Below are 23,211 nucleotides of genomic sequence, written 5' to 3' on the forward strand. Positions count from 1 at the left end.
TTCTGAATGGTTTACTCGACTTTTTACGGTCACAGTAAATCAAAGAGATAAGGACAATTATTGTGCAAAAAACCAAAACAAAAAAAAATCACATATAAACGAAGAAAAGAGCCCTGAAAGTTCACGACTGCTTCAAACCGGAAACCGGAAATGCGTTGCTTCCAAGCGAACCAATCACAGTCCTCTCCGTCTGCGTGTGGTCTGCGTCGCCTCGACGCATAGTCACAATTTTCGGGAGGTGCACGTCAGTTACGGCGCAGGTGATGGCGTGTGGTCTGCGTCGACCCAAACCACACGCTGTAGGCACGGCGTCGTTTTGACGCAGAACCATATTTCAACCTTGAACTTGAACTTGAGCTTCAGCGGGCACGCCGATTTTTCCCAGTGGCCAGCCGCGGTACTGCAACAAAAAATCCCATATAATTATATTATATTAATACATTAACAATATATGTAATACTATATATGTAATAATATACATTAATTACAGGAGCCGTCTGTAAGAAATGGCCAAAACTGGTACTGCAGTCACTTTCAAAATATTGTTGAGCGGCGTGTACCCTCCCCCTCCTCCCCCCGACCAGAGGTTGCCAGGTAGGCTGCAGAATGCAGCAGGAACGTAGGCTGCCATGGCTGCGATAATTAGAGCCGAGCTGGCAACCCGGATGCCGAAACAATACTGACTTGGTGATTGGGAGATGGGTGGAGGGTGGAGCTTCAGAAACAATACTGACTTGGTGATTGGGAGATGGGTGGAGGGTGGAGCTTCAGAAACAATACTGACTTGGTGATTGGGAGATGGGTGGAGGGTGGAGCTTCAGAAACAATACTGACTTGGTGATTGGGAGATAGGTGGAGGGTGGAGCTTCAGAAACAATACTGACTTGGTGATTGGGAGATAGGTGGAGGGTGGAGCTTCAGAAACAATACTGACTTGGTGATTGGGAGATAGGTGGAGGGTGGAGCTTCAGGCCAAAACAAAAAATGACAACATAAACATCAGTTGAGGGCTGCAACTCCTCTTTTTAAACTGGAAAATCCTGGCTTGAGTGCTGTTGTCAGTGACATAAGTATTTGAAATGAACATGATTTTTAAATGTCTGTTGACATATCGGGGTCATTTTATGATTCGTTTTATTATTGCTCTTACATACAGCTCCTTTAATATATTATATTAATACATATTATATTAATACTCGTGTCATTGCCCCGGGGCATGATGTGAGGCCCCAGAGCATCATGGGAGGTGACTCAACTGCACATGCTCTATGGGCCGCATAACACAGAAGTAAACCCGGAAGTCAGGAACTCATTTCGGCGTATGCGCCAGGCAAGCAACTTACATTGAAATGAATGGCGGCCATTTTCCTATCTCCTATCCAGTAATATAATAGATCCATGGCGCGCACTCGTCACGTGTCAAGGCTGATTTATGGTTCTGCGTTACACCTCCGCAGAGCCTACGGCGTAGGGTACGTGGTGATACGCACCGTACGGCGCGTGTCGCCGCGTAGGCTACGCCGTACCCTACGGTGTAGGTTCTGTGTCGATTTAACGCAGAACCATAATTCAGGCTTCACCCGTTGCCGCAAATCTTCACACACTCCTCAGCAGAACTTTTTCTACAAAACGGCAAGATATAAATCTACACTTTTTACACAGAATGGAGAAAACACAATAGGTTTCGAAATATCTAGCTCCCATTGGTCTTTTATATCGTTGAAAGAAAATAGAGGTTATAGTAGGCTACGTGAAAAGGAGTTCTTTGTATCTGCACTCGATTGGTCTTCCTCCGGAAGACCCGGATTGAACTGAATTTGAATTGTGAGAACTGAATGTAGATTCAGTTTTTCAATGCAATGATTCAAATTAAACAATACAAATTCAAATGATGTGATTCAGATTCAGTTTTTTAATGCAATTATTCAAGTTGAGCAATTCAAATTCAAATATAAATTATTCAAATTCAGTTTCTAGTGGCACATATTTCTGCCCATATCATTCACTCATTTTCATAGTGTATATATATTTATGTTTCCTGTTCTCATTTTGTTGTTTACACAGTCTTTGTTTACATAGTCTTTGCATGTGTGCACTTTTACGGAGCTGCTGCCTAATCTCATTGTACCAGTATAATGATAATAAAGACTTTCTATTCTATTCTATTCTATTCTATTCTATTCTATTCTATTCTATTCTATTCTATTCTATTAATTGCTTGATAAAAATTCACCTAACATGGCAGGCAAAACTTCCCAATGTTCAGAGTTGCCATATACATGAAATAAATGACTGAGACCAAAATTAAGTTTCAGTTTCATGATCTATATCCAATGTAATCTCTCTCTCTCTCTCTCTCTCTCTCTCTCTCTCTCTCTCTCGCTCTCTCTCTCTCTCTCTCTCTCTCTCTCTCTCTCTCTCTCTCTCTCTCTCTCTCTCTCTCTCTCTCTCTCTCTCTCTCTCTCTCTCTCTCTCTCTCTCTCTCTCTCTCTCTCTCTCTATATATATATATATATATATATAAATATATATATATGGGGATGAGGGGGATGGCATCCCCCCTGAAATAAAAACGGTCAAAATCATCCCCCCTGTAAAACTGCCATCCCCCCCTTTCCATCCCTTATGTCATTTCATCAATGAATGTGGTTTTACTGCTATTTCAACATTTAGAGTCATCACCAGAAAAATAACCCCAGAAAAATACACTTATTTGACAATTTTCACCTGTTTCAAGTACGTTTTCACTTGAAATAAGTAAGAAAATCAGCCAGTGGGACAAGATTTATCTTCTCATTACAGGCAAAAAAATCTTGTTCCACTGGCAGATTTTTCTACTTATTTCAAGTGAAAATCTACTTGAAACAGGTGAAAATTGTTGTTTTTTCCAGTGATGAGTCTTGTTTTAAGTGTAATGAGATTTTTTTTTACTAAAATGAGACATTTTAACTAGAAATAAGACAAATATTCTTGTTAAGTTATTGAGTTTTTGCAGTGATACATTTTACTTATCCTGTGAAGGACAGAGTCATATTGATAAGTTCAGAAAACTGTTTTTTATTGTTGTGTTTTGATGTATTTGATGTAAGCCCAGTGGATATTTAAAGCTTACAGAAGGCTGCATTTAACTGCTGCTATGTCATTCCTGCAGTATTTCTGCAGCTGTTTTGGTCACTGCTATTATTTGTAATATATTATATTATTTGTAATCAGCACAAATTATCTGTCCCCATATGATAAAATCCACCATCCCCCCTGATTTTTTTTTTTTTTACAACTCGAGTACTGATATAATAATATAAACCAAATTAACGACACGGAATCACAGTCAGGCAGCTGTTCGGACACCTAGTAGCCCAATGACAACACGCCGGGGTCCTTCATTCCGCGCCAAATGTAAAACTACACCCACTAAAGTGAGCTGAAGTGAGCAGCTCGTCAAACTAAGTGATTATCGGAAAATAAAAAAAGTGCTTATGGTTTGAAGTTATACATGTAGTTAAAACAGCGTCAGTGCTTACGAAGGACCAACAATCGAGCTGTTTCAACACGACGTAAGTAGCTGTCTATTTAAAAAAGACAAACTGTCTGCGTTTTGTCTCGACGAAGGACATTTGTTTATGTTTTTATTTCTGATTTACCCTTTAAATGGAGCTGCGTTGTATCAGCATTTTACTCATGTCTCAGGTTGACATTGTTTCATGTCAGTTTTATTTCTTAGGTTAAAGGGACCTGCTCTCAGAGCACATTTTTCGTGAAAATCAATTAAACCATTACATTTAAAGTAAGAGATCCTTAAATTTAGAGATCCTGATTCATATCAACATTGAATGGTAAAGCTATATACAAGTTAATTAATGCACAATCTTAAAAACAACCTCAAAAACACCATGAAGGATAACAAAACAGTTTGATGGCACTTAGACATGTGACAAAGGTACATTATCAACCGTCATTGTCTTGTGCCATCTATTCATTTTTCTATACCTTTGTTCATTTCCTATAAAGCCCACGCAGGCTCTGGGAGAACATGCAAACTCCACACAGAAAGACCCTGCTGGTCCAGGAGTCAAACCAGGAACCTTCCTGCTGTGAAGCACAAGGCATGTGGATGTATATTTGAATTAAAACCTGCTCCACATTATTTTGAAACCCTGAAACTACTCCATATACATCAGGACAACTGACTTTAATGCTACAAAGCTGCTCATATTTAATTGATTATTTTCATATTTGGTTATAGAAATAGTCAGCGTCAGACAAACAGCAACATGTAACTTTTTCACTTTCAAAAAACATGTAGCCTTAAAGAAGAGACAAAAAACTCACATGGGCAGTAGTACCCCCAAAAGTACCCCCTTACTTCTTCAGTAGGATTTAAGCAGCCAGGTGATGCTGATTATGATGTTCATTCACATATAAACTATACTTGTGTACATTTTTACTGTTTGTTTATTTTTAATATTACATTGAGTCATTTCCTGCATATTTTTGTGGGTTATGTCCCTTTTATTCACCAACAGCATATGATTACATTCAACTCAATAATCTCCTGAGCCACATTTGATCACTTATCATTTGAATAACTGTATAAATATGATATATAATTAATTATACACTATTAATGTGTCCTTTCTTTGAATGTTCTTAGTCAAGATCACAAGCTGTCTTCACCCCCCCCCCCAAAACTTTTTTCAGTGGGGGCGATATCAACTTTCCTTTGTATGATGGGGGCCGAGGTTAGTCTATAACAGGAAATGATATGGACCAGGGTGACCACCAGTGTTATTGTGGAGATTATGATAATTTGTTGCAGCTGCCCTTCGTTTGAGTTTGCACCACCTGTTGATATGCAAAAAAGGTAATAAAATGTCTTCACATGTGTTTATTTGAAGTACCACAGATACTCCATTTATTTTATAGAACATAACATCAGAAACTGATGGTAATATTCAGGTAAGAATCAGGTGATGTGATTTTGTAACAGATACAGATACAGAATAATAGTATAACAAACAAAAAAACAACCAAAAAAGAACAGGTAAAGTAGTCTAATCTAGGTGAGCTGGCTTTTATATGCACAGATTAGAAATGAGTTATCAAGAGGTAACTAAATAATAATAATAATAATAATACAGAATAGTTTGCTCACAGATATATGTGCTCTCAAAAACTGTGGACATCTTCGTTGCGTGCTTTCTTATGTTGGGGTAGGTGTCGCTTGGGAGGGCAGCGTAGTAACTCCATGAGACTGTTGGGCCTGAATTCGTCTCAGTACATCACATGTCTGCAACTCCGCCAGTTCAAGCTGAAGAGAACGCAGGGTGTCGCTAACGTCGGCAGCAAAAGGGTTCCGGAATATGCAGATTTCTTTAGCGTGGACATGAAGCTCATGGAACCGAACTCCGCCCTCAGTGTTTCCAGTGCGTCCTTGCACTTCTCGGACTGCACTTCCCTGCAGGAACGGGACCGCTGGTTTCTCAGCTGAGAGGCTTTGAGTGGCAGGGAGATGGAGGGTAAAGTCGTGTTTTTGCACCTGTCCAATAAGCACCGCCAGTTTAAGCTCATGAGCCTTTCGACTCAGCTCCCTCTTCACCACGACGGTCCGGTACATTGACCGCATAACTGCGGACGCTGCACCGATCCGTCTGTCAATCTCACGCTCCATCGTTCCCTCACTCGTGAACAAGATCCCGAGATACTTGAACTCCTCCACCTGAGGCAGGACTTCTCCACCCACCAGGAGAAGGCATGCCACCCTTTCCCGATGGAGAACCATGGCCTCGGATTTGGAGGTGCTGATTCTCATCCCTGCCGCGTCGCACTCGGCTGCAAACCGCCCCAGCACATGCTGAAGGTCCCGGTCTGATGAAGCCAACAGGACAATATCATCTGCAAAAAGCAGAGATGAAATCCTGAGGTCCCCAAACCGGATCCCCTCCGGTCCCTGGCTGCGCCTAGAAATCCTGTCCATAAAAATTATGAACAGGACCGGTGACAAAGGGCAGCCCTGCCGGAGTCCAACATGCACCGGGAACAAGTCTGACTTACTGCCGGCAATGCGAACCAGACTCCTGCTCCGATCATACAGAGACCGGACAGCCCTTAGTAGAGGGCCCCGGACTCCATACTCACTCAGCACCCCCCACAGAATGGCACGAGCGACACGGTCAAATGCCTTCTCCAGATCCACAAAGCACATGTAGACTGGTTGGGCAAATTCCCATGAACCCTCGAGCACCCTGCGGAGGGTGTAGAGCTGGTCCAGTGTTCCACGACCGGGACGAAAACCGCATTGTTCCTCCTGAATCCGAGGTTCGACTATCGGCCGTAATCTCCTCTCCAGTACCCTGGCATAGACTTTCCCCGGGAGGCTGAGAAGTGTGATCCCCCTGTAGTTGGAACACACTCTCCGGTCCCCCTTTTTAAACAGAGGGACCACCACCCCGGTCTGCCACCCCAGCGGTACTGTCCCCTTCCTCCATGCAATGTCGCACAGGCGTGTCAGCCAAGACAGCCCTACGACATCCAGAGACTTGAGGTACTCAGGGCGAATCTCATCCACCCCCGGTGCCCGGCCACTGAGGAGCTTACGAACCACCTCGGTGACCTCGGCTTGGGTGATGGATGAGCACGTCCCCGAGCCCCAACCCTCTGCTTCCTCAGTGGAAGGCATGTCAGTCGGGTTAAGGAGATCCTCAAAGTATTCCTTCCACCGTCCGACAATGTCCCCAGTCGAGGTCAACAGCTCCCCACCAGCACCATAAATGGTGCCGGCAGAGTACTGCTTCCCCCTTCTGAGGCGCCGAACGGTCCTCCAGAATTTCCTCGAGGCCGACCGAAAGTCCTCCTCCATGGCCTCCCCGAACTCCTCCCAGACCCGAATTTTTGCCTCCAAGACTGCCCGAGCCGCGGCCCGCTTGGCCTGCCGGTACCTGTCTACTGCGTCAGGAGTCCCACCAGCCAACATAGCCCGGTAGGACTCCTTCTTGAGTCTGACGGCATCCTGTACTTCCGGTGTCCACCACCGGGTTCTAGGATTGCCGCCACGACAGGCACCGGAGACCTTGCGTCCGCAGCTTCGAGCCGCCGCGTTGACAATGGAGGCAGAGAACATGGTCCACTCAGACTCGATGTCCCCCGCCTCCCCCGGGATCCGAGAGAAGCTCTCCCGGAGGTGGGAGTTGAAGATGTCCCTGACAGAGGGCTCGGCCAGACGTTCCCAACAGACCCTCACAATCCGTTTGGGTCTGCCCGGTCTGTCCAACCTCCTCCTCCGCCAGCGCACCCAACTCACCACCAGGTGGTGATCAGTTGACAGCTCAGCCCCTCTCTGTAATAAATGTATCATTTTATATTTCTATATATATGGGTTTATGGATGAAGTCATGGAGTTTTAGTATTTGACGCTTGATTGTAGAATATGTTTGTAAATTTACATTAATGCTCAATTCATTCATTTTTTCTGTGTTTTCCCGTCAGTTTTTCACGGTGCCACCGGCAAGAAATAAAAATTGAGCACCTGTATGAATCTCTCCGCCTGGGTCCGCTACACTCACACTTTTAACAATTTGATAAATTCATAGCAAAATCTATCATCTGCTGCAGCAAATTTGTCTTCTCTGTCTCAATTTCTTGAAGACCTTCCGCCAATTTAATCTTTGTCTCACTGATTTCAGTTTTCTGCAGCTGCAGTTCCTCCCTGTCTTCTTTCAATTGTTTCCTGTCATCCTCCAAATTTCTAATCAGCTGCTGCAGATGATCATCTTTTAATTTTAATTCACGCTTGGTGTAGTACATTTCTACCTTGGATTGATCTGTTATGGATTTATTCTTCTCAAAGGTTTTTTTCTCTTCTTCCAATTGTTTCCTGTCATCCTCCAATTTTTTCTCCTTTTGTTGCAGACCTTTGTTTTTTAATTTTAATTTTTTATCAAATTTCTTCATTTTAACCTTGGATTTATCTGTTTCCAAGGTTTTCTTCTGTTCTTCAAATTGTTTATTTTCCTTTTCAAAATGTAACATCTGCTGAAGCATCTTTGTCTTCTCTGTCTGGATTTTTTGAAGACCTTCCTCCAATTTAATCTTTGTTTCACTGATTTCAGTTTTCTGCAGCTGCAGTTCCTCCCTCTCTTCTTCCAACTGTTTCCTGCCATTCTCCAATTTTCTTACCTGCTGCTGCAGATGAGCCTTTTCTAATTTTAATTCATGCCTGGTTTCCTCCACTTTTAACTTGGATTGATCTGTTATGGATTTATCCATCTCCAAGGTTTTTATACGTTCTTCAAATTGTTTAATTTCCTTCTCAAAATCTAGCGTCTGCTGCAGCATCTTTGTCTTCTGTTTCTCCAGCTCTTGAAGGTTTTTCTCTATTTTAATCTTTGTTTCACTGATTTCAGTTTTCTGCAGCTGCATTTCCTCCCTCTCTTCTTTCAATTGTTTCATGTCATCCTCCAATTTTTTCTCCTTTTGTTGCAGACCTTTCTTTTTTAATTGTAATTCTTTACCAATTTTCATTTTAACCTTGGATTGATCTGTTACAGATTTCTCTTTTTCGAAGGTTTTCTTCTGTTCTTCAAATTGTTTTCTTTTCTTTTCTAAATCTAACATCTGCTGCAGCATCTTTGTCTTGTCTGTCTGGATTTCTTGAAGACCATCCTCCAATTTAATCTTTGTCTCACTGATTTCAGTTTTCTGCAGCTGCAGTTCCTTCCTCTCTTCTTCCAACTGTTTCCTGTCATCCTCCAATTTTCTTACCTGCTGCTGCAGATGATCCTTTTCTAATTTTAATTCATGCCTGGTTTCCTCCACTTCTAACTTGGATTGATCTGTTATGGATTTATCCATCTCCAAGGTTTTCTTTTGTTCTTCAAATTGTTTAATTTCCTTTTCTAAATTTAACATCTGCTGCAGCATCTTTGTCTTCTCTGTCTGGATTTCTTGAAGACCTTCCTCCAATTTAATATTTATCTCAATGAGTTTCTGTTCTGTTTGCATTTCTATTTCTCTCTGATTTTTCTTTGCTTTGACAAGTTCTTCTTTCTCAATGACCAATCTTTTTTTCTGTTCTACCAAATCAGTTTTCTCCTGCTCATTCTCCCATTTAATTTGTTCAATATTTCTTTTTGTTTCATCAAGTAACTTGTTCTTTTCTTCCAAATCAATGGACTGCTGCTGCAGCTTCTTTATCTTTCCTTCAAGCTCTTCACGCTCTTCTTCCGGTTTGATTTTAATGTCACAGGCATTTCTTTGTTCAATTTCCAAGCCCTCTTTTATTTTATTTTCTTCCTCTATGTTCTTTACCTCCTGCTGAAACCTCTTTTTCTTTGTCTTCTTTTTATCATGCTTTCCCTCCATTTCCATCTTATTTTGTGCCATCTCAGTCTTTTCTAGTTCCATATTTTGCCGATTGGATTGCAAGTATTTTCTTTTGTCGTCCATGTCCATTTTTTCTGCTTTCAGCAAATCAGTTTTCTTTCTCTCACTTTGAGAGAGATCATCGGTGTTGAGAGTGCTCTTAAGTCCCTGTTTTGATCTTAGTCTTCTGTGAGGCATTTCTGTAATGATTAATGAATTAATTAATGAATAATGATTAATGAATATTTGTTAGTGCAATCTAATATTCAGACTAGTTTTCTCAGTCGCAGATCGTCGTTTTCACCCGAAATAATTGCGTTTAACACTGTTTCTCGCAGAGATAATCCTGTGTCAAGGTGTTTCTCAAGAGAATGAGATTCTAATCAGACAACCACAGTATTTAAAGCCTGCGATGACGTCATCCTGCGTCATCATTCTTTGACGTTAATGATCGCAATGGGAGCGGTGGTTAAGCCACGCCCATAAAAAATTTAAACAAACTGTGCGTCCAAAATGCCATACTAAAAAGTATATACTAAAAACTATACTGAAGTTCGGCACACTTTTGAGTAAATATCAGAAGTGTGCATTAATTCGGACGCACTATTCAGAGCGCACACGTCACTTCCTGCCGTTGGGAGGAAGTGACGTGTCACAGCAGCAGTAGCAGCACCGCTCCCCTATTTCCCGTTTATCCTGGCCCAAACAGGATGACATTATATCATATTATTATATACGAATATTATAATATTAATATATAATAATATTATTATATTTATGACATATACGTATCCATAAACATATATACGTAGACGCCCCATGGAGCTGCTGCGACACGTCAACGTCGCCGCCATATTGGATGTGGCAAGACTGCGCTGTAAAATAATACAAGTGAATGGACTTATTTTCATAAAGCGCCTTTCTACAAAGAAATGTACGTTTTACGTCTCATTTATTCATTCACACACGCACTAATATACTTGGGAAACAGTTAGGCACCAAATATAATATATTTAAATTTCTCAGATGGCAAAAATAAGAACTTTATTGATCCCACATTGGAGTAATTCATGTTATATCAGCTATAGAGAACAAGGTAGTGCCGAAAAACAATATATATCCCCCCCTCACAAAAATAAGAAAAATAGAGAAACATATTTTCTCATCAACAAAACATATTTAACATTTTTCAAGTAAAAAATAACATATTTGAACCATTTTTCAGACAATAAAATAACATTTGAACCCTTTTTCAGACAATAAAATAACATTTGAACCCTTTTTCAGACAATATACAGGACTGTCAGAAAATTAGAATATTGTGATAAAGTTCTTTATTTTCTGTAATGCAATTTAAAAAAAAAAAAAAAAGTCATACATTCTGGATTTATTACAAATCAACTGAAATATTGCAAGCCTTTTATTATTTTAAAATTGCTGATTATGGCTTACAGTTTAAGATTAAGATTCCCAGAATATTCTAATTTTTTGAGATAGGATATTTGAGTTTTCTTAAGCTGTAAGCCATGATCAGCAATATTCAAATAATAAAAGGCTTGCAATATTTCAGTTGATTTGTAATGAATCCAGAATGTATGACATTTTTGTTTTTGTAATTGCATTACAGAAAATCACAATATTCTAATTTTCTGAGACAGTCCTGTAAGTTGTTACTGCTGCTCTGTAGACACGTCATCGTTTACTCCATCCCGCAAAAGGGACCATGTGATACGGTCGCGTTTTCTTCGCTAACAGTATCAAATCAAGTCAAATGGTTCAAATGTTATTCTGTTGTTTTTTGTTGTTATTTGCCCTCAGTCCCTGTATTCATCCATTGGTAAAAGCAGACATTTTACGCATAAAATGTCTGCTTTTACCACTTTGGTTGTAAACCAGAGTGGTACAGATTAGTCTCACGACTTCACAAAATACTTCAGAATAACAAAGTATCTCCTTTATGCAGGTCATCTGCAGAGGACACGGCTGCTATTTCTAAAATGGACAGTAAGTTACATGAAACCCAAACACGTGTATTTTTCTGGTAAGTCAAGACACAGTTAGCTGTATATATCTTTGTCACTCAGGTGACGATGACCTGGATGTCTTGACGGCGCTGCTGGCCGAGAGTGAAAGTGTGGGTAAAGACGTGGGCGGCGAGGAGCAGGAGGACGACTTAGACGGCCTGTTTGATGAAGACGATGCCGAGGGGGTCGAGTACAACGAGGGCAGCGACGGGGAGGAAGGACACGCTGCCCCAGAGGCTGCAGCGTCAGACCTTTTTGGAGATGTTGACGATATTGAAAGTGAGGAGAGGGACACGGAAGTAAAAGGGGAAGAGGGAGGAGCCTGCGAGAACCTGAACAAGTCCAAGGAGGAGTTACAAGGTGTGTCCTCGAGCTCCTTGAACTTTGAATCACGGTGGGATTTATTTCAGTTTAACTCTTGATTGTTGAGTTTACTTCTGGGTCTCCACATCTTCTCAGAGGAGCTGAGGCGGATGCAGGAGCAGATGGAGAGGCTGCATCAGCAGTTGGAGGCCAGTCAGAAGGTTTCATCGCCGCCAGGGGGGAAAATCAAAAGTGCAGCAAGCTCAGCAAGACCCAAACCGGCTCCGGAGGCCAGTCAGAAGATTTCATCACCGCCAGGAGGCAAAATCAAAGGTGCAGCAAACTCAGCAAGACCCAAACTGGCTCCGGAGGCCAGCCAGAAGGTTTCATTGCCGCCAGGGGGGAAAATCAACGGTGCAGCAAGCTCAGCGAGACCCAAACCGGCTCCGGTCCGACAGCTGACGTCCAAACCTGCTGCTGCGCAGAAGACCAGCGTACCGGCAGGTAGCAGTGTCGTTTTTCTTCAACTGAAACTATCACAATTTCTGTTCACACTTTTATTTTTTGAAAACATTTTACAAGATGCTTAGGTTCACTTTGCTGCTGTTTTTCATGTTTTCCACCAGGACCGACATCTTCATCCACTCCAGCCAGAGGAGGAACCGCGACGGCCCAGGAGTCCTCAGACTTTTGCTCTCAGCTCACCAGCGCAGACTCTTTCAAGCGTAAACCTCGAACGGCCCACCAAGCCAAAGCTGGCACGTCACCAGGTAGAACCTATCCCTCCGTCTGCCCACATTTATCCAAGTCTTCTTATTATTACGCCACTGAAACAGCATTTAGAAAGACGTGAACATTTTGTGTTCTTGTGTACGTGTTCTTCACTGGTCCTCAGAGGACAGAGGACCTCTGGTGGAGATAAAGATCGGCAGCTCCTTCCAGCCGGTGGAGAGCACCAGCAAGGCTTTGGATCCTCTGCAGTCGCCTCGGGCCTCCCAGAGCAGACCTGCACCAGCCGGACCGTCCAGACCTGCTACTCATCCTCCTCCTCCTACTCCTACAGACGTGGCCACAGAGAAATACTCAGGACTGCGGCTCAGGTCAGAACTCTAAATTAGTTTAAAGGGGACCTATTATGGCATCTAATACCTATTTTAAACAGGCCTTGAATGTCTTAAAAACAAGCTTTTGATTGTTTTTGCTAAATAGATTAGAAATTCAGCCTCTGAGCCATGTCTTTATCTTCCCAGTATCTAACCTCATTATCTATGCAGGATTCTGAGTGGGCGGGGCTATGATAATGATGCTCTGTGCTGATTGGCTGCCTGAATGATGTGATACACCGCTACGGAAAAATGGAGGAAGCTCCGGCTGGCGAAATTAGTTGTGGGCGTGGTTTCACGCATCGGAGGCCAACCTATGTAAATCACTCCCGTCGTTACATTACGACGGGAGCAGAATCTGAACGGCTCGTAGATCCACATCACACTGGACGGCTCATCCGGGCGGCTGTACAGACACTGCAGAATTTGGTTGCTTTCCTCCTCCTCTGAGATGGCAGGCTGAGGGGAGACCACTTTATACATGTTAAAGCAAGAGAAAATGTGTTTTTCATAATAGGTCCCCTTTAAGGTCCTCCTAACTGACGTCCACGTTTTCTTTTGTTTTTAAAAGTGTCCGTCTGAATCTTTGCTCCTTTCTGTTTCAGAAGGCCGCGGGTTTCCTCCAGCGAGATGGACCGCAAGATGGCCGACCGGCGCCTGATCCGCCTGTCCCAGGTCCCGGAGCGTCTGACGCGGGAGAAGCTGGAGGACAGTGACTGGGTGACGTTTGCCGTGCTGGTTAACAAGGCCACGCCACAGAGCAACAGCAGTGTAAGTCGGGGCTCAGCGCTGTCACGCATCATTTTTACAGCTGGTGTTGAGGTGTTCACACGCTTGAAGAGCTTTTTAATCTTATTTCCAGGAAAACTGTACCTCATTGGCATCAATTGCTTTTATATAGAGCTGTTTTATGAAGGGTTGTTGCTACAATGTTCACACATTCCTGCCTTTTTGGTATTTGTGTTGATACTGACATGATCAACCAGATGATGTCAGTATCAACATGTATTGGAGTAAAAAATGGATTGTTGTGAGTCGGTGGAAGAAATACTCTGAAGACGTCCTCAATCCCACAGAGGAACATTCCTTAAAAACATTCTGCTCTGCAAGGCCTCAAAGTGAGTGCCGACCTGTTTTTAACACATTTTTGTTCTGCTGCCACACCGGAACCTGGAATTACCAATGTTTTTGGAGTAGGTGAACATTTCTTCCTGGGAACTGATCAGATGTTTTCAGCAGTCTGCGGGAGAGTTATTTTCGGATTTACAAATCCTCCAGCACGTTTCCTCTGCACTGAGGATGCTGCTGCATCCCTATGGACTGAAGTTCTGCAAACTACTTTCAGCATCCTGATAACTGGATAAATAAAACCTCTTGAAGACCCAAAACAACAAAAATGTTCACCTGTCCAACGTTTGGAGGGCATCTAATGTCTTTATGGGCTCCGTACAGGTTGTTACTGGCTGCTGCAGGATGCTTGTCACATTTCTGTACCGTTTTTCTCTTTTTGCAGGGTAAAACCTTCAGCATCTGGAAACTCAACGACCTCCACAACCTGGAAGTGTATGTATCGCTGCTCCTGTTCGGTGAGGTCCACAAAGAGCACTGGAAGACGGCGCCGGGGACCGTCATTGGACTGCTCAACCCCAACCCCATGAAGCAGAAAGACGGATATGACGGGGTGAGTGACGTCTGAGATGGTTATGATGCACAATCTTGCAGTCTTTTTCCTTTTCTGTCTTTATTGTCATCAAACTCTGGAACAGTTTATGTAAAAACACCTTATTTATATCAATAATGACTGAACAACCTCTGCTTTTTGTTTGACATAATGTAAAAGTCAGTAAATGATAGAAAATAAAAGCTGTGGACAAACATAACATTTTTAGGCTCTGATTGTGGTTTCTGCCAACTATGCAGCTAAAGTGACTTTGATAAAAGTTTGTTAAATGATCTGCTGAGAAATGATTTTGGTGTTGCTGATATTCATCAAAGTGTCCACGACTCCTGTAAACGTGGGCTTTCAGAGTCGGCGCGTATCCTTTAACTCTTCTCAAAATGAATCCACGGCGTGTTCCTCTCTAGCGGTTGGTGTTGTTATGACTGACATCTTGTGTTGAACCAATTACCTACGTAAATTAGACTTAATAGACATAACAGTGTTCCTCTACATGCAAATAAAAACCTGTAATCGACACGTTTGAACCCGCTGGGCATCAGTCTGAGCTGGTGTGTCCCCCTCTTCCACCCTCCTACAAATCCTGAAAAGAAAAAGCATTGATTCAAGCAACAAAAGACCTTTGGATGTTGCAACTGAGTTAAAACGACAGAAGTTCCTCTTTTAACAGTCTCAGTCTTGTAACATGTTTTAATAAACTGCTGTGCAACTCGTGTATCACATCCATAAAAACGACTTTCTTGTTCAAGTATCTTCAAAACAAATTTAATTAAATAAGGTTGTAGCTAAGGATTTATACCTTTTTATTTTTTCTGTTTTCTTCATTAATCATTTCATTTATAAAAACTAATCTAAAAAACAGTGACATTGTTTTTTTTAGTTTTTAACACATACTCAGAGACCGTTCAAGAGCCTCGAAACTCAATATAGTTGACATAGTTTATATAGTACTGAGGAAAAACTAAAACATTACTTTTAAGGTTCAGTTTTAACGTTTTTTTTTTTTTTATTATTAATTGACAAAACATTGAGGACGAACAAAGACGAGGAAAAAGAGACTATTTGTTTTTTGTTTTTTTGTCATATCTAAGATTTGTCTCCTGCTTGTTCTCTCAGTGAATTTATTGTCCTTTTCATAGTAAATCAACCCGTATGTTGCAGGTGAGCCTGACCGTGGACCACCCACAGAAAGTGCTGGTGCTGGGAGAAGCTCAGGACTACGGCACCTGCCAGGGCATGAAGAGGAACGGAGACCCGTGTTCGCAGATCGTTAACATGGTTGGTTTCACCTCTCGCATGCAGCTCTTTGAGATCTTAGATCGTAGTCAGACTTCTGAAGTCACTTTCCTCCTCTCATGGGATGAAACTTGTCTCCAGCATGAATGCCAGTACTGCCAGTATCACGTCAAGGCCCAGTATAAGAAGATGAGCTCCAAGAGGGCCGAGCTGCAGTCGGCTTTTTCTGGAAAAGCCCCCAACAGGCTGAAGGGGAAGGGGGGCGGCCTGAGGGAGCGTCTGTGCCAGGACGGCTTCTACTACGGGGGCGTTTCCTCGCCCGCCTGCGCCGCCTCGCTGTGAGTGGAGAGACCCATCATCTGTTTGTTTCTTCTTCTTTTTTTCTGCAAACTGAGCCTAAAAATCTTTAAAAACAAACTGATTTAAAAAGAAATGCAAATTAAGTTGAATTGTTGCCTGAATATTCCTCCATCACATGCACAGATCATTTCACCTGAACTACTGAAGCCACACATTTATGAGCTCTAATACGACATCTAGTTGGGTTAAGTTTGGTGATATTGTTTGTCATTTATATAACTATAAATCATTGATGGTTTTCAGTCAGGTTAAACAGTTCTTACCCCCTACATTTTTAGAAATAGTCTTGTTTCAGTACCTTGCATGTACAAAAACAGTATAATGTAGTTTTTTAATTTAATTTAGCCTCATTTATTGATTTATCTGTTTCTACTTGTTGGAAATTATTTGAATTATTTCAGAATATTTCAGTTATTGAGCTAAAGATGTATCTGCATTTAACTGCTTTTTTCCTACCCTAATGTTGCTCTACGCTACAAACAGTAAGGAATGATGAAAATGCACCATTCGGTTCCTAACTTGAATATTTCCTAACTTCTCCAACTCAACGTTTTATTGAAAGTTTCAAAAGAACACACAAAAGAACTTAATTTTCTGCTTCTTGGAAGCAGACAGACCTCTGAAAACACATAATTTCAGTCAGTTGCAGCACTGATGTGTGATTTTTAGATTCTGGCTGCTCTTGGACGAGCAGCTTCTCAGTAAACAAGTCTGTGTATTTCAGTGTTGCGTCCAAACCAAACAAACCCACCCAGAAAACTCTGGATACGCTGTTCGTGAGAGGCTCGGCTCAGCTCATCGACCAGGCCAAGAGGATCGGTGAGAACCGTTCAGCTTCCTTTTACTCACGTCTTTGTTGGCCACGTCTTCGTTTTATTACGTTCTCAACTTTTTTCATGTTTGCAATAAATCTGTAAGAGGAGACGGTGTAATGTTTCTCTTCTTCGTCCTCAAAGCCTTGCAGTCGGGTGAGGTTTCAGGTTGCACTGATGAATTCAAGAGTCTGCTGTCGGCTCCAACACCAGGAGCTCTGCAGCTGAAGAAGCACCTGACACAGAACAGCCAAAAAGGTACACCAGCTGAAAATCACAAGCTTGAAACTGAGAAATGCTCTGCATTAGGGGTGTAACAATATATCGTGCCACGACATTTCGCGATACAAAAACGGCACGATACGTGTCGTGGAGGTGACAAACTGTATTGCGATATTGGATTATTAATATTAATCTATTGTGTTGACTAGAAACGCACAGTGTATTGGTGCCGACCGCGCCTCGACCCGCGGACGAAAATCTGACTCCGCTCAGAAGAAACTAGTACCGTTTTGGTCCCGATCACGGGACTCTTGCAGGGTTTTGAGCTCTTAACTTTTACTTATGTAAGGTGTAGAGTTAAGCCATACCTTATTAAATTAAACCTTTTTGGGGTCGTGAGTAGGATAAACACGGGGACAACTTCTGCGTGAGTTCGAGAGTACTTTAATGTCCGCTCAACAGTGTAGGATTTTAGAACATCAACACAGCACCTAGTGCTGTATCACTCCGCCCAATCTAAAACAGACTAATCACTACAGATAAACTGACTAGTGTCATTATAGTCCCTGATTTACATCAGAATATAAAGAATATATTTATAAAATAATGAACCCTGAATTACCAAAATAACCTTCTTAACAAAAATAAATCTCCTCTTACACTTATAAGGTGAGCATGAATCAATCTTTTTTATGATGTAAAATTCTATGTATTTATTTACTTTTATTTATTTATTTAATTTTAGTTGTTAAATTTCTGGAAAAGAAAAAAGTCAAATCATACATGAGAGAAACTATTCAGTTTGTGGCAAAATATTTGTACTTGTATCAAACTGAAGATGCATAATGCAAACCTGACATTTACTTTTAGTTCAGTTTCTTTAAAACTTAAACAGTTATAAAGCATTACAAACTGTAACAATAGGGCAAATGCACAGCATTGTTTTGTATTTTGTGTCTTTCAAATAAAAGACAATTTTTTCCAGTCATATGTTCCCCATACAAGTTTGTTAAAAAAATACTGCTGTAATATCGTATCGTTATCGTGACCTCAATATCGTGTATCGTACGGTATCGTGAGATTAGTGTATCGTTACACCCCTACTCTGCATTAACCTGCTGCTCTCCTCCAGTCCCCAAAACCACAGCGGGAGCTCCACTTCAGTCCATCACGGCGTCTGATCTCCTGAAGCAGCAGAAGCAGATGCAGCGCGACTTCCTCCAGTCCCGTCGTCAGAGGTCGCAGAGCTCCAGCGGGGCCGGACCGGCACCGGTACCGGGTCGGGGTGGTCTGATGTCCCCGAAGGCTGCGTCGGAGGTTCCCAAGGCCACCCAGAGTCCCGCGGTTCCCCGCACCCCGACGCTGGGCCGAGGTTTCTCGGAGGGCGATGACATCCTCTTCTTCGATAACAGCCCTCCTCCGGCGGCGTGTTCCAACCTGTCGGCCGCTAAGGCGGCTGCGCTGAAGAAGCTGAGGGCCAAGGGGGCCGGGCTCCAGAAGGAGGACCCAAACGGTGTGAAGAGGAAGAGGAGCGACGGCAGTGGCATCAGCGCCCGCGTGGAGAAGAATCTGGCGTCACCAAATGGTACATTAACACTTCAAACATCATCGTCAGAGTACTCGAGCATGTAACTCCTCGTTCTGCGTATAACACTTGAACGCAATGAAAAAAAAAAAAAAACTTTTCTTATGATTGAGAACATGCTAGTCTGAAGTGATTTCAAATTCAAAACCTTTTAGAAAACTCTACTGTCATTACGTTTACATCCAGTCAATATTCGGGTTATTGCTAATATTCCGGCTACTGAAACATTCAGAATAATCTGTTTCTATGCGTGAGCAAACAAGGTTATCCCTGTATACATGGAAATTAATCATTCGGGTTATCTGGATCAAACCAGCGACGCACGGAGAACGTGATGACGCAATTCCCGTCATTTCCGCTTCTTCTTCCTGTATCCAAATTAAAAACAAATGCTGCTTCGCACAACTTTTCACTCACCTTCTTTTAAATCTCGCTATCCCGGTACTTTCTACCGTCTACAAATGCAGACATTTTCATATCCTTCATTACATTTATGAAGTGATTAGTCTCCTCCTCACTCCAAAAATGTGGCGTGGTCTTGTGTTTCTCCGTGTTTATAAGAACTTCCTGGACTCAAAAGACCAGGATTCCTTGTGAACAGAGCATGCGCAGAAAACAAATTCCTGTTCCGTTTGATGGGGATATTCTGTTTGGCGTTTACATGACCAGAAAAGGAGTAACCCAGGGCTCATATTCGGGTTTTTAAAAACCGGAATATGAGCAAATTCGGGTTATTCAAAGGGGTTATTGGTGTTTACATGGCCGTGCAAAACCAGGTTATTGCTAATATTGGAGGCAGAGTGGAGCCGCTGACTCCACCCCTGAAACCATCTGCTATGAACAAAGCTGTTAAGATGCAGTTAAAAAATAGTTTTTCTTTTTTTATCACTCTGGTATTTTGACTACAACATGTCACAGTCATTTCATTTAGAACTTTAAGAGATGTGTCAACTCTTGGGAAGGAAAGAAAAATATCAAAATACTCAATGATGTAAACGACGCCAACACTGGATTGTGGAGCAGTGAGAATGTTTTCTTTGGAGAGACAAATCACGCTTCTCAGTTTGGCTGGTCGGATGGACGAGTCTGGGTTTGGAGGATGCTGGGCGAAACATTACCTGCCAACTGTGACATCTGGGGGAGGAGGGATAATGTTTGGGGTCAGAGTTTGTTCCTCCTGATGGACAACATAAACATAATTGAGCTGACAAATTCTTCATGGGTCAGAAAAATCTTGAGAGAAAAATCATTCAATTAAAAGAAGGTTTACTAACAATGAACTTGGAGAAGTTTAGGTCTTCCAGAAGAAGGTTTTCCTCCATTATAATTATGTTGGTGACAAGTGGAAGACATAAAGTCATTATTAGATTCCCAAAAGATAAAAGCTTCATTCAGCCATGTCAGGTCATCTCGGCACATATCCTGCATGACTTCATCTCTTTGTTGCTTGTTTTAACCTGTTGTTTTGACCTACCTGTTCAGGTGAATCCCCCAGCAACGAGGATGAAGAGCCGGCTCAGAAAAAAAAGAAAGAACAGCTGCGCTACATTCAGTCCGAGGAGTTTCAGAAGATCCTCAATGCCAAATCCCGTCACGGGGTTGTCCTTCAAGCGGTACATCTGCTGTTTTTCATTCACACCTGTCACCGTAGATACGAATCTCTTTAATACTCCTTTTACTACTGATTTTGATGAAATGTCTGTGGATCTGCTCTCAGGCTGAATACCAGCTGCAGGAACGCTACTTTGACGTTCTGGTGAAGAAGGAGCAGATGGAGGAGAAGATGAAGGGCGTCAGGGAGATGAAGTGTCGAGCTGTCACCTGCAGAAAGGTACGGAGAGTCGGGATCATGATGGTCACTCGTGTTCCTGTTGCGGCAGTTAGGGATGTGCTGATCCGGTACCGGTACCAGATTTAAGGCTCCATGTTGTCTAAACGGCTGATAGGGCCTGGATGATGGGGGAGCTTAAAGAGACACAAAACAATGTTTCTGATATGGTCAAAAGTTCTTACCATCAGCTTCTAAAAACTTAAAGGTGACAGAGTAGAGAATAACGGCTTTCCTCTTTTTCCGGTTCCTCCAGTGCAGCTACACCTACTTCAAGCCGGCAGATCGGTGCGTGAATGAGAACCACGAGCTGCGGTGGCACGAGGCTATGAAACGTTTCTTCAAATGTCAGTGCGGACAGAGAGCCATCGCTCTGGACCGGCTGCCCCACCAGCACTGCAGGTGAGCCTGGGACTCCTGGTGAGGGTTGAACCCCGTCATCTTCACCGCGTTAACGCTGCTGCTGTTTTCATCCTTTTCAGCAACTGTGGTCTGTTTAAATGGGAACGTGACGGCATGCTGAGGGTAAGTCACAGATTACTAATCAGGATTTGATAATAAAACCTTGTGCCACGTGTCGGCGGTAGACCTGATGTTGAGCTTCATGTTTCTGCAGGAGAAAGCGGGGCCAAAGATCGGAGGAGAGCTGCTGCTGCCTCGAGGAGAGGAGCACGGCAAGTTCCTCAACAGCATGAAGTGACCGCTGGTGGCTCAAGTCCTCTCCCAGCATGCTTTATGTTTTAGTGTCTGTAACTTTATTGGTTTGTAATATTTTTAAAAGTTGAATTATGTCTTTAAAATGTGATTTATTTTGTTTTTTAATTGTCTTTTTTTTCAATTGATCTGTGATTTTAGATGATGTTTTAAAGTTTTGGAAACATGATGATTAAAGCCATCATTTTCAAAGAATGGACTCCAATACAAATGTTTTACGGTTAAACGTGTTAGAAGAAAAGCCCTCTGGTCCTACCAGATCTTAATTGTAGGTGAACACAACGTCACGAAAACAACTGACCAACAGAGATGATTTACTTTAATTAAATTAAACATCAAACCCAAATATGAAAAACCGGAGTTCATCGCCCCTGCTTCCACACAAATTAAGAGGATTTGTTAGGTGCTGATAATCAAATACGCTTGATGGATCGTCATCAAATATTTCAACTCTGAATCATCCATGTCTCTTGTAATGCAGTGCCAGTGAGGAAAGACACCAGCAATGATCTTGAAGAAGCCACTGCTGCCACACACCCATCTGGAGATGGTTATAAACCCACTTTCAAACTTCCTTTTTTCATTTTATGTCTTTCTTTTTTTTTTTTAAACAGTGGAAGATATTTAAGACAGTCTCAGACGTTAACATTCCAAACAAGATCACACAAGCTGCAGCAAATGGCATAAAACCAAAAAAACTCTCAGGCCCCAGTTAATGTGTTCCCATTGCAAGTATGGCTCACTTGGAGGAAGTGTCTGGTCTCTAAAGCGAACATGGCAGCATGGGTTTGGTTTATAAAGTTGCAAGATTGAGGGTATGCTTACGTCATACAGAAGATGATCGCTTCAAGTTATTGCTTCTAAACGTGGTTCCACAAGGCGTTAATAAATTAGGAGTTATGTTTTCTTATATTTCTTTTTTGTGCATTTAAGACTTGATTACAAAAACAGTAATTAGTCTTAAAAAGTGCTGCAGATAAAGTTCCTCAAATTGTTCATTGGCAGTTCGTTCTTTTCATAAGGCCTAGTTTGATCAAATATATAAATAAATATGAATATAACAAAAATAAATAAGGGTTGAAAAAAATACTTCTTATAGGGTTAGAATGAAATGGAACAATGGAGATCCAAAGAAACGGATGCTAAAATTTAACATTTCATTGAGCTGAATTGCAAATGTTTTTATATTGTGGATAATTACACTTTTTTTTAAACTAAAGTACAAATTTGATGCAGCTACTTTCTCTTGATAGCTTTAGTTTTTCCCACATAAATGTAACGATTTGTAAGTTATAAATATCCCACATTTTAAGTTTGTAAATCAATTTGTCAATTGGCAGAAAATTGGATGTAATATGGACATAGTGGCACAATTTCCTGTTGATTCCAGGATTTTAGCAAACTAAACTAACTTAATCAATTAATTTGTGGAAGGAAAGCTCAGTAGATTAATGTATTTTGAAAAAAATAGTTGCAGGTGCCAGGTGGATACAAAGCAGCCCAAAGGGAGCTGCGCTTCAACCAGCTATTAAATCACGTGCATTCTAGCCTAATGTCACACTATTCAAGGTGCACTCACCATCCATTTTTCCCAGCATTCCATACATTTTTCCACCTGAAGTTTTAAAACAAAAGTCAGTCACTCCATACAGTAAATTTCTTGAATGATCCCACACCACTGGACCAATGTTGGAGGGTCTAGTTGCTCTATCTATAGAGATCAAATCAGCCACTTGCTGCTTTGAGAACCTTTCTAGTATGTGTGTGTGTATGTATATGTGTATATATATATATATATATATATATATATATAATATATATATATATATATATATGTATATGTATATGTATATATATATATATATATATATATATATATATATATGGATATATATATGGTCACCTCACATACCTTTACAAAAAATGTTCTTACTGTTTCACTTTAACAGCGTTACTATAGTAAAGGACGAGGACTCCCACCACTGCAAG

General features: G+C 41.7%; 1 protein-coding gene across 1 annotated transcript; it reads left to right on the plus strand.

The window, feature by feature from the left end:
• Positions 1-3,415: 3,415 nt before the first annotated feature.
• On the plus strand, positions 3,416-21,310 carry mcm10 (minichromosome maintenance 10 replication initiation factor). The gene is made up of 18 exons (XM_061714391.1): positions 3,416-3,554; positions 11,321-11,361; positions 11,442-11,741; positions 11,841-11,978; positions 12,311-12,454; positions 12,580-12,784; positions 13,393-13,558; positions 14,301-14,468; positions 15,627-15,743; positions 15,843-16,039; positions 16,786-16,880; positions 17,018-17,131; positions 18,228-18,680; positions 20,163-20,293; positions 20,398-20,511; positions 20,765-20,910; positions 20,991-21,033; positions 21,125-21,310. Exons 2-18 carry the CDS (start codon positions 11,355-11,357, stop codon positions 21,206-21,208), a joined length of 2,622 nt encoding a protein of 873 aa, XP_061570375.1. The 5' UTR covers positions 3,416-3,554; positions 11,321-11,354; the 3' UTR covers positions 21,209-21,310.
• The last annotated feature ends 1,901 nt before the right edge of the window (positions 21,311-23,211 follow it).

This window comes from Cololabis saira, chromosome 23 (genome assembly GCF_033807715.1).
Source record: "Cololabis saira isolate AMF1-May2022 chromosome 23, fColSai1.1, whole genome shotgun sequence".
NCBI classification, from domain to species: Eukaryota; Metazoa; Chordata; class Actinopteri; order Beloniformes; family Belonidae; genus Cololabis; species Cololabis saira.

Coding starts and splice junctions, on each gene's coding strand:
- mcm10 (XM_061714391.1), top strand. Junction 13,559..14,300: donor CGCCACAGAGCAACAGCAGT/GTAAGTCGGGGC, acceptor CTCTTTTTGCAG/GGTAAAACCTTCAGCATCTG. Junction 16,040..16,785: donor CCCGCCTGCGCCGCCTCGCT/GTGAGTGGAGAG, acceptor TGTGTATTTCAG/TGTTGCGTCCAAACCAAACA.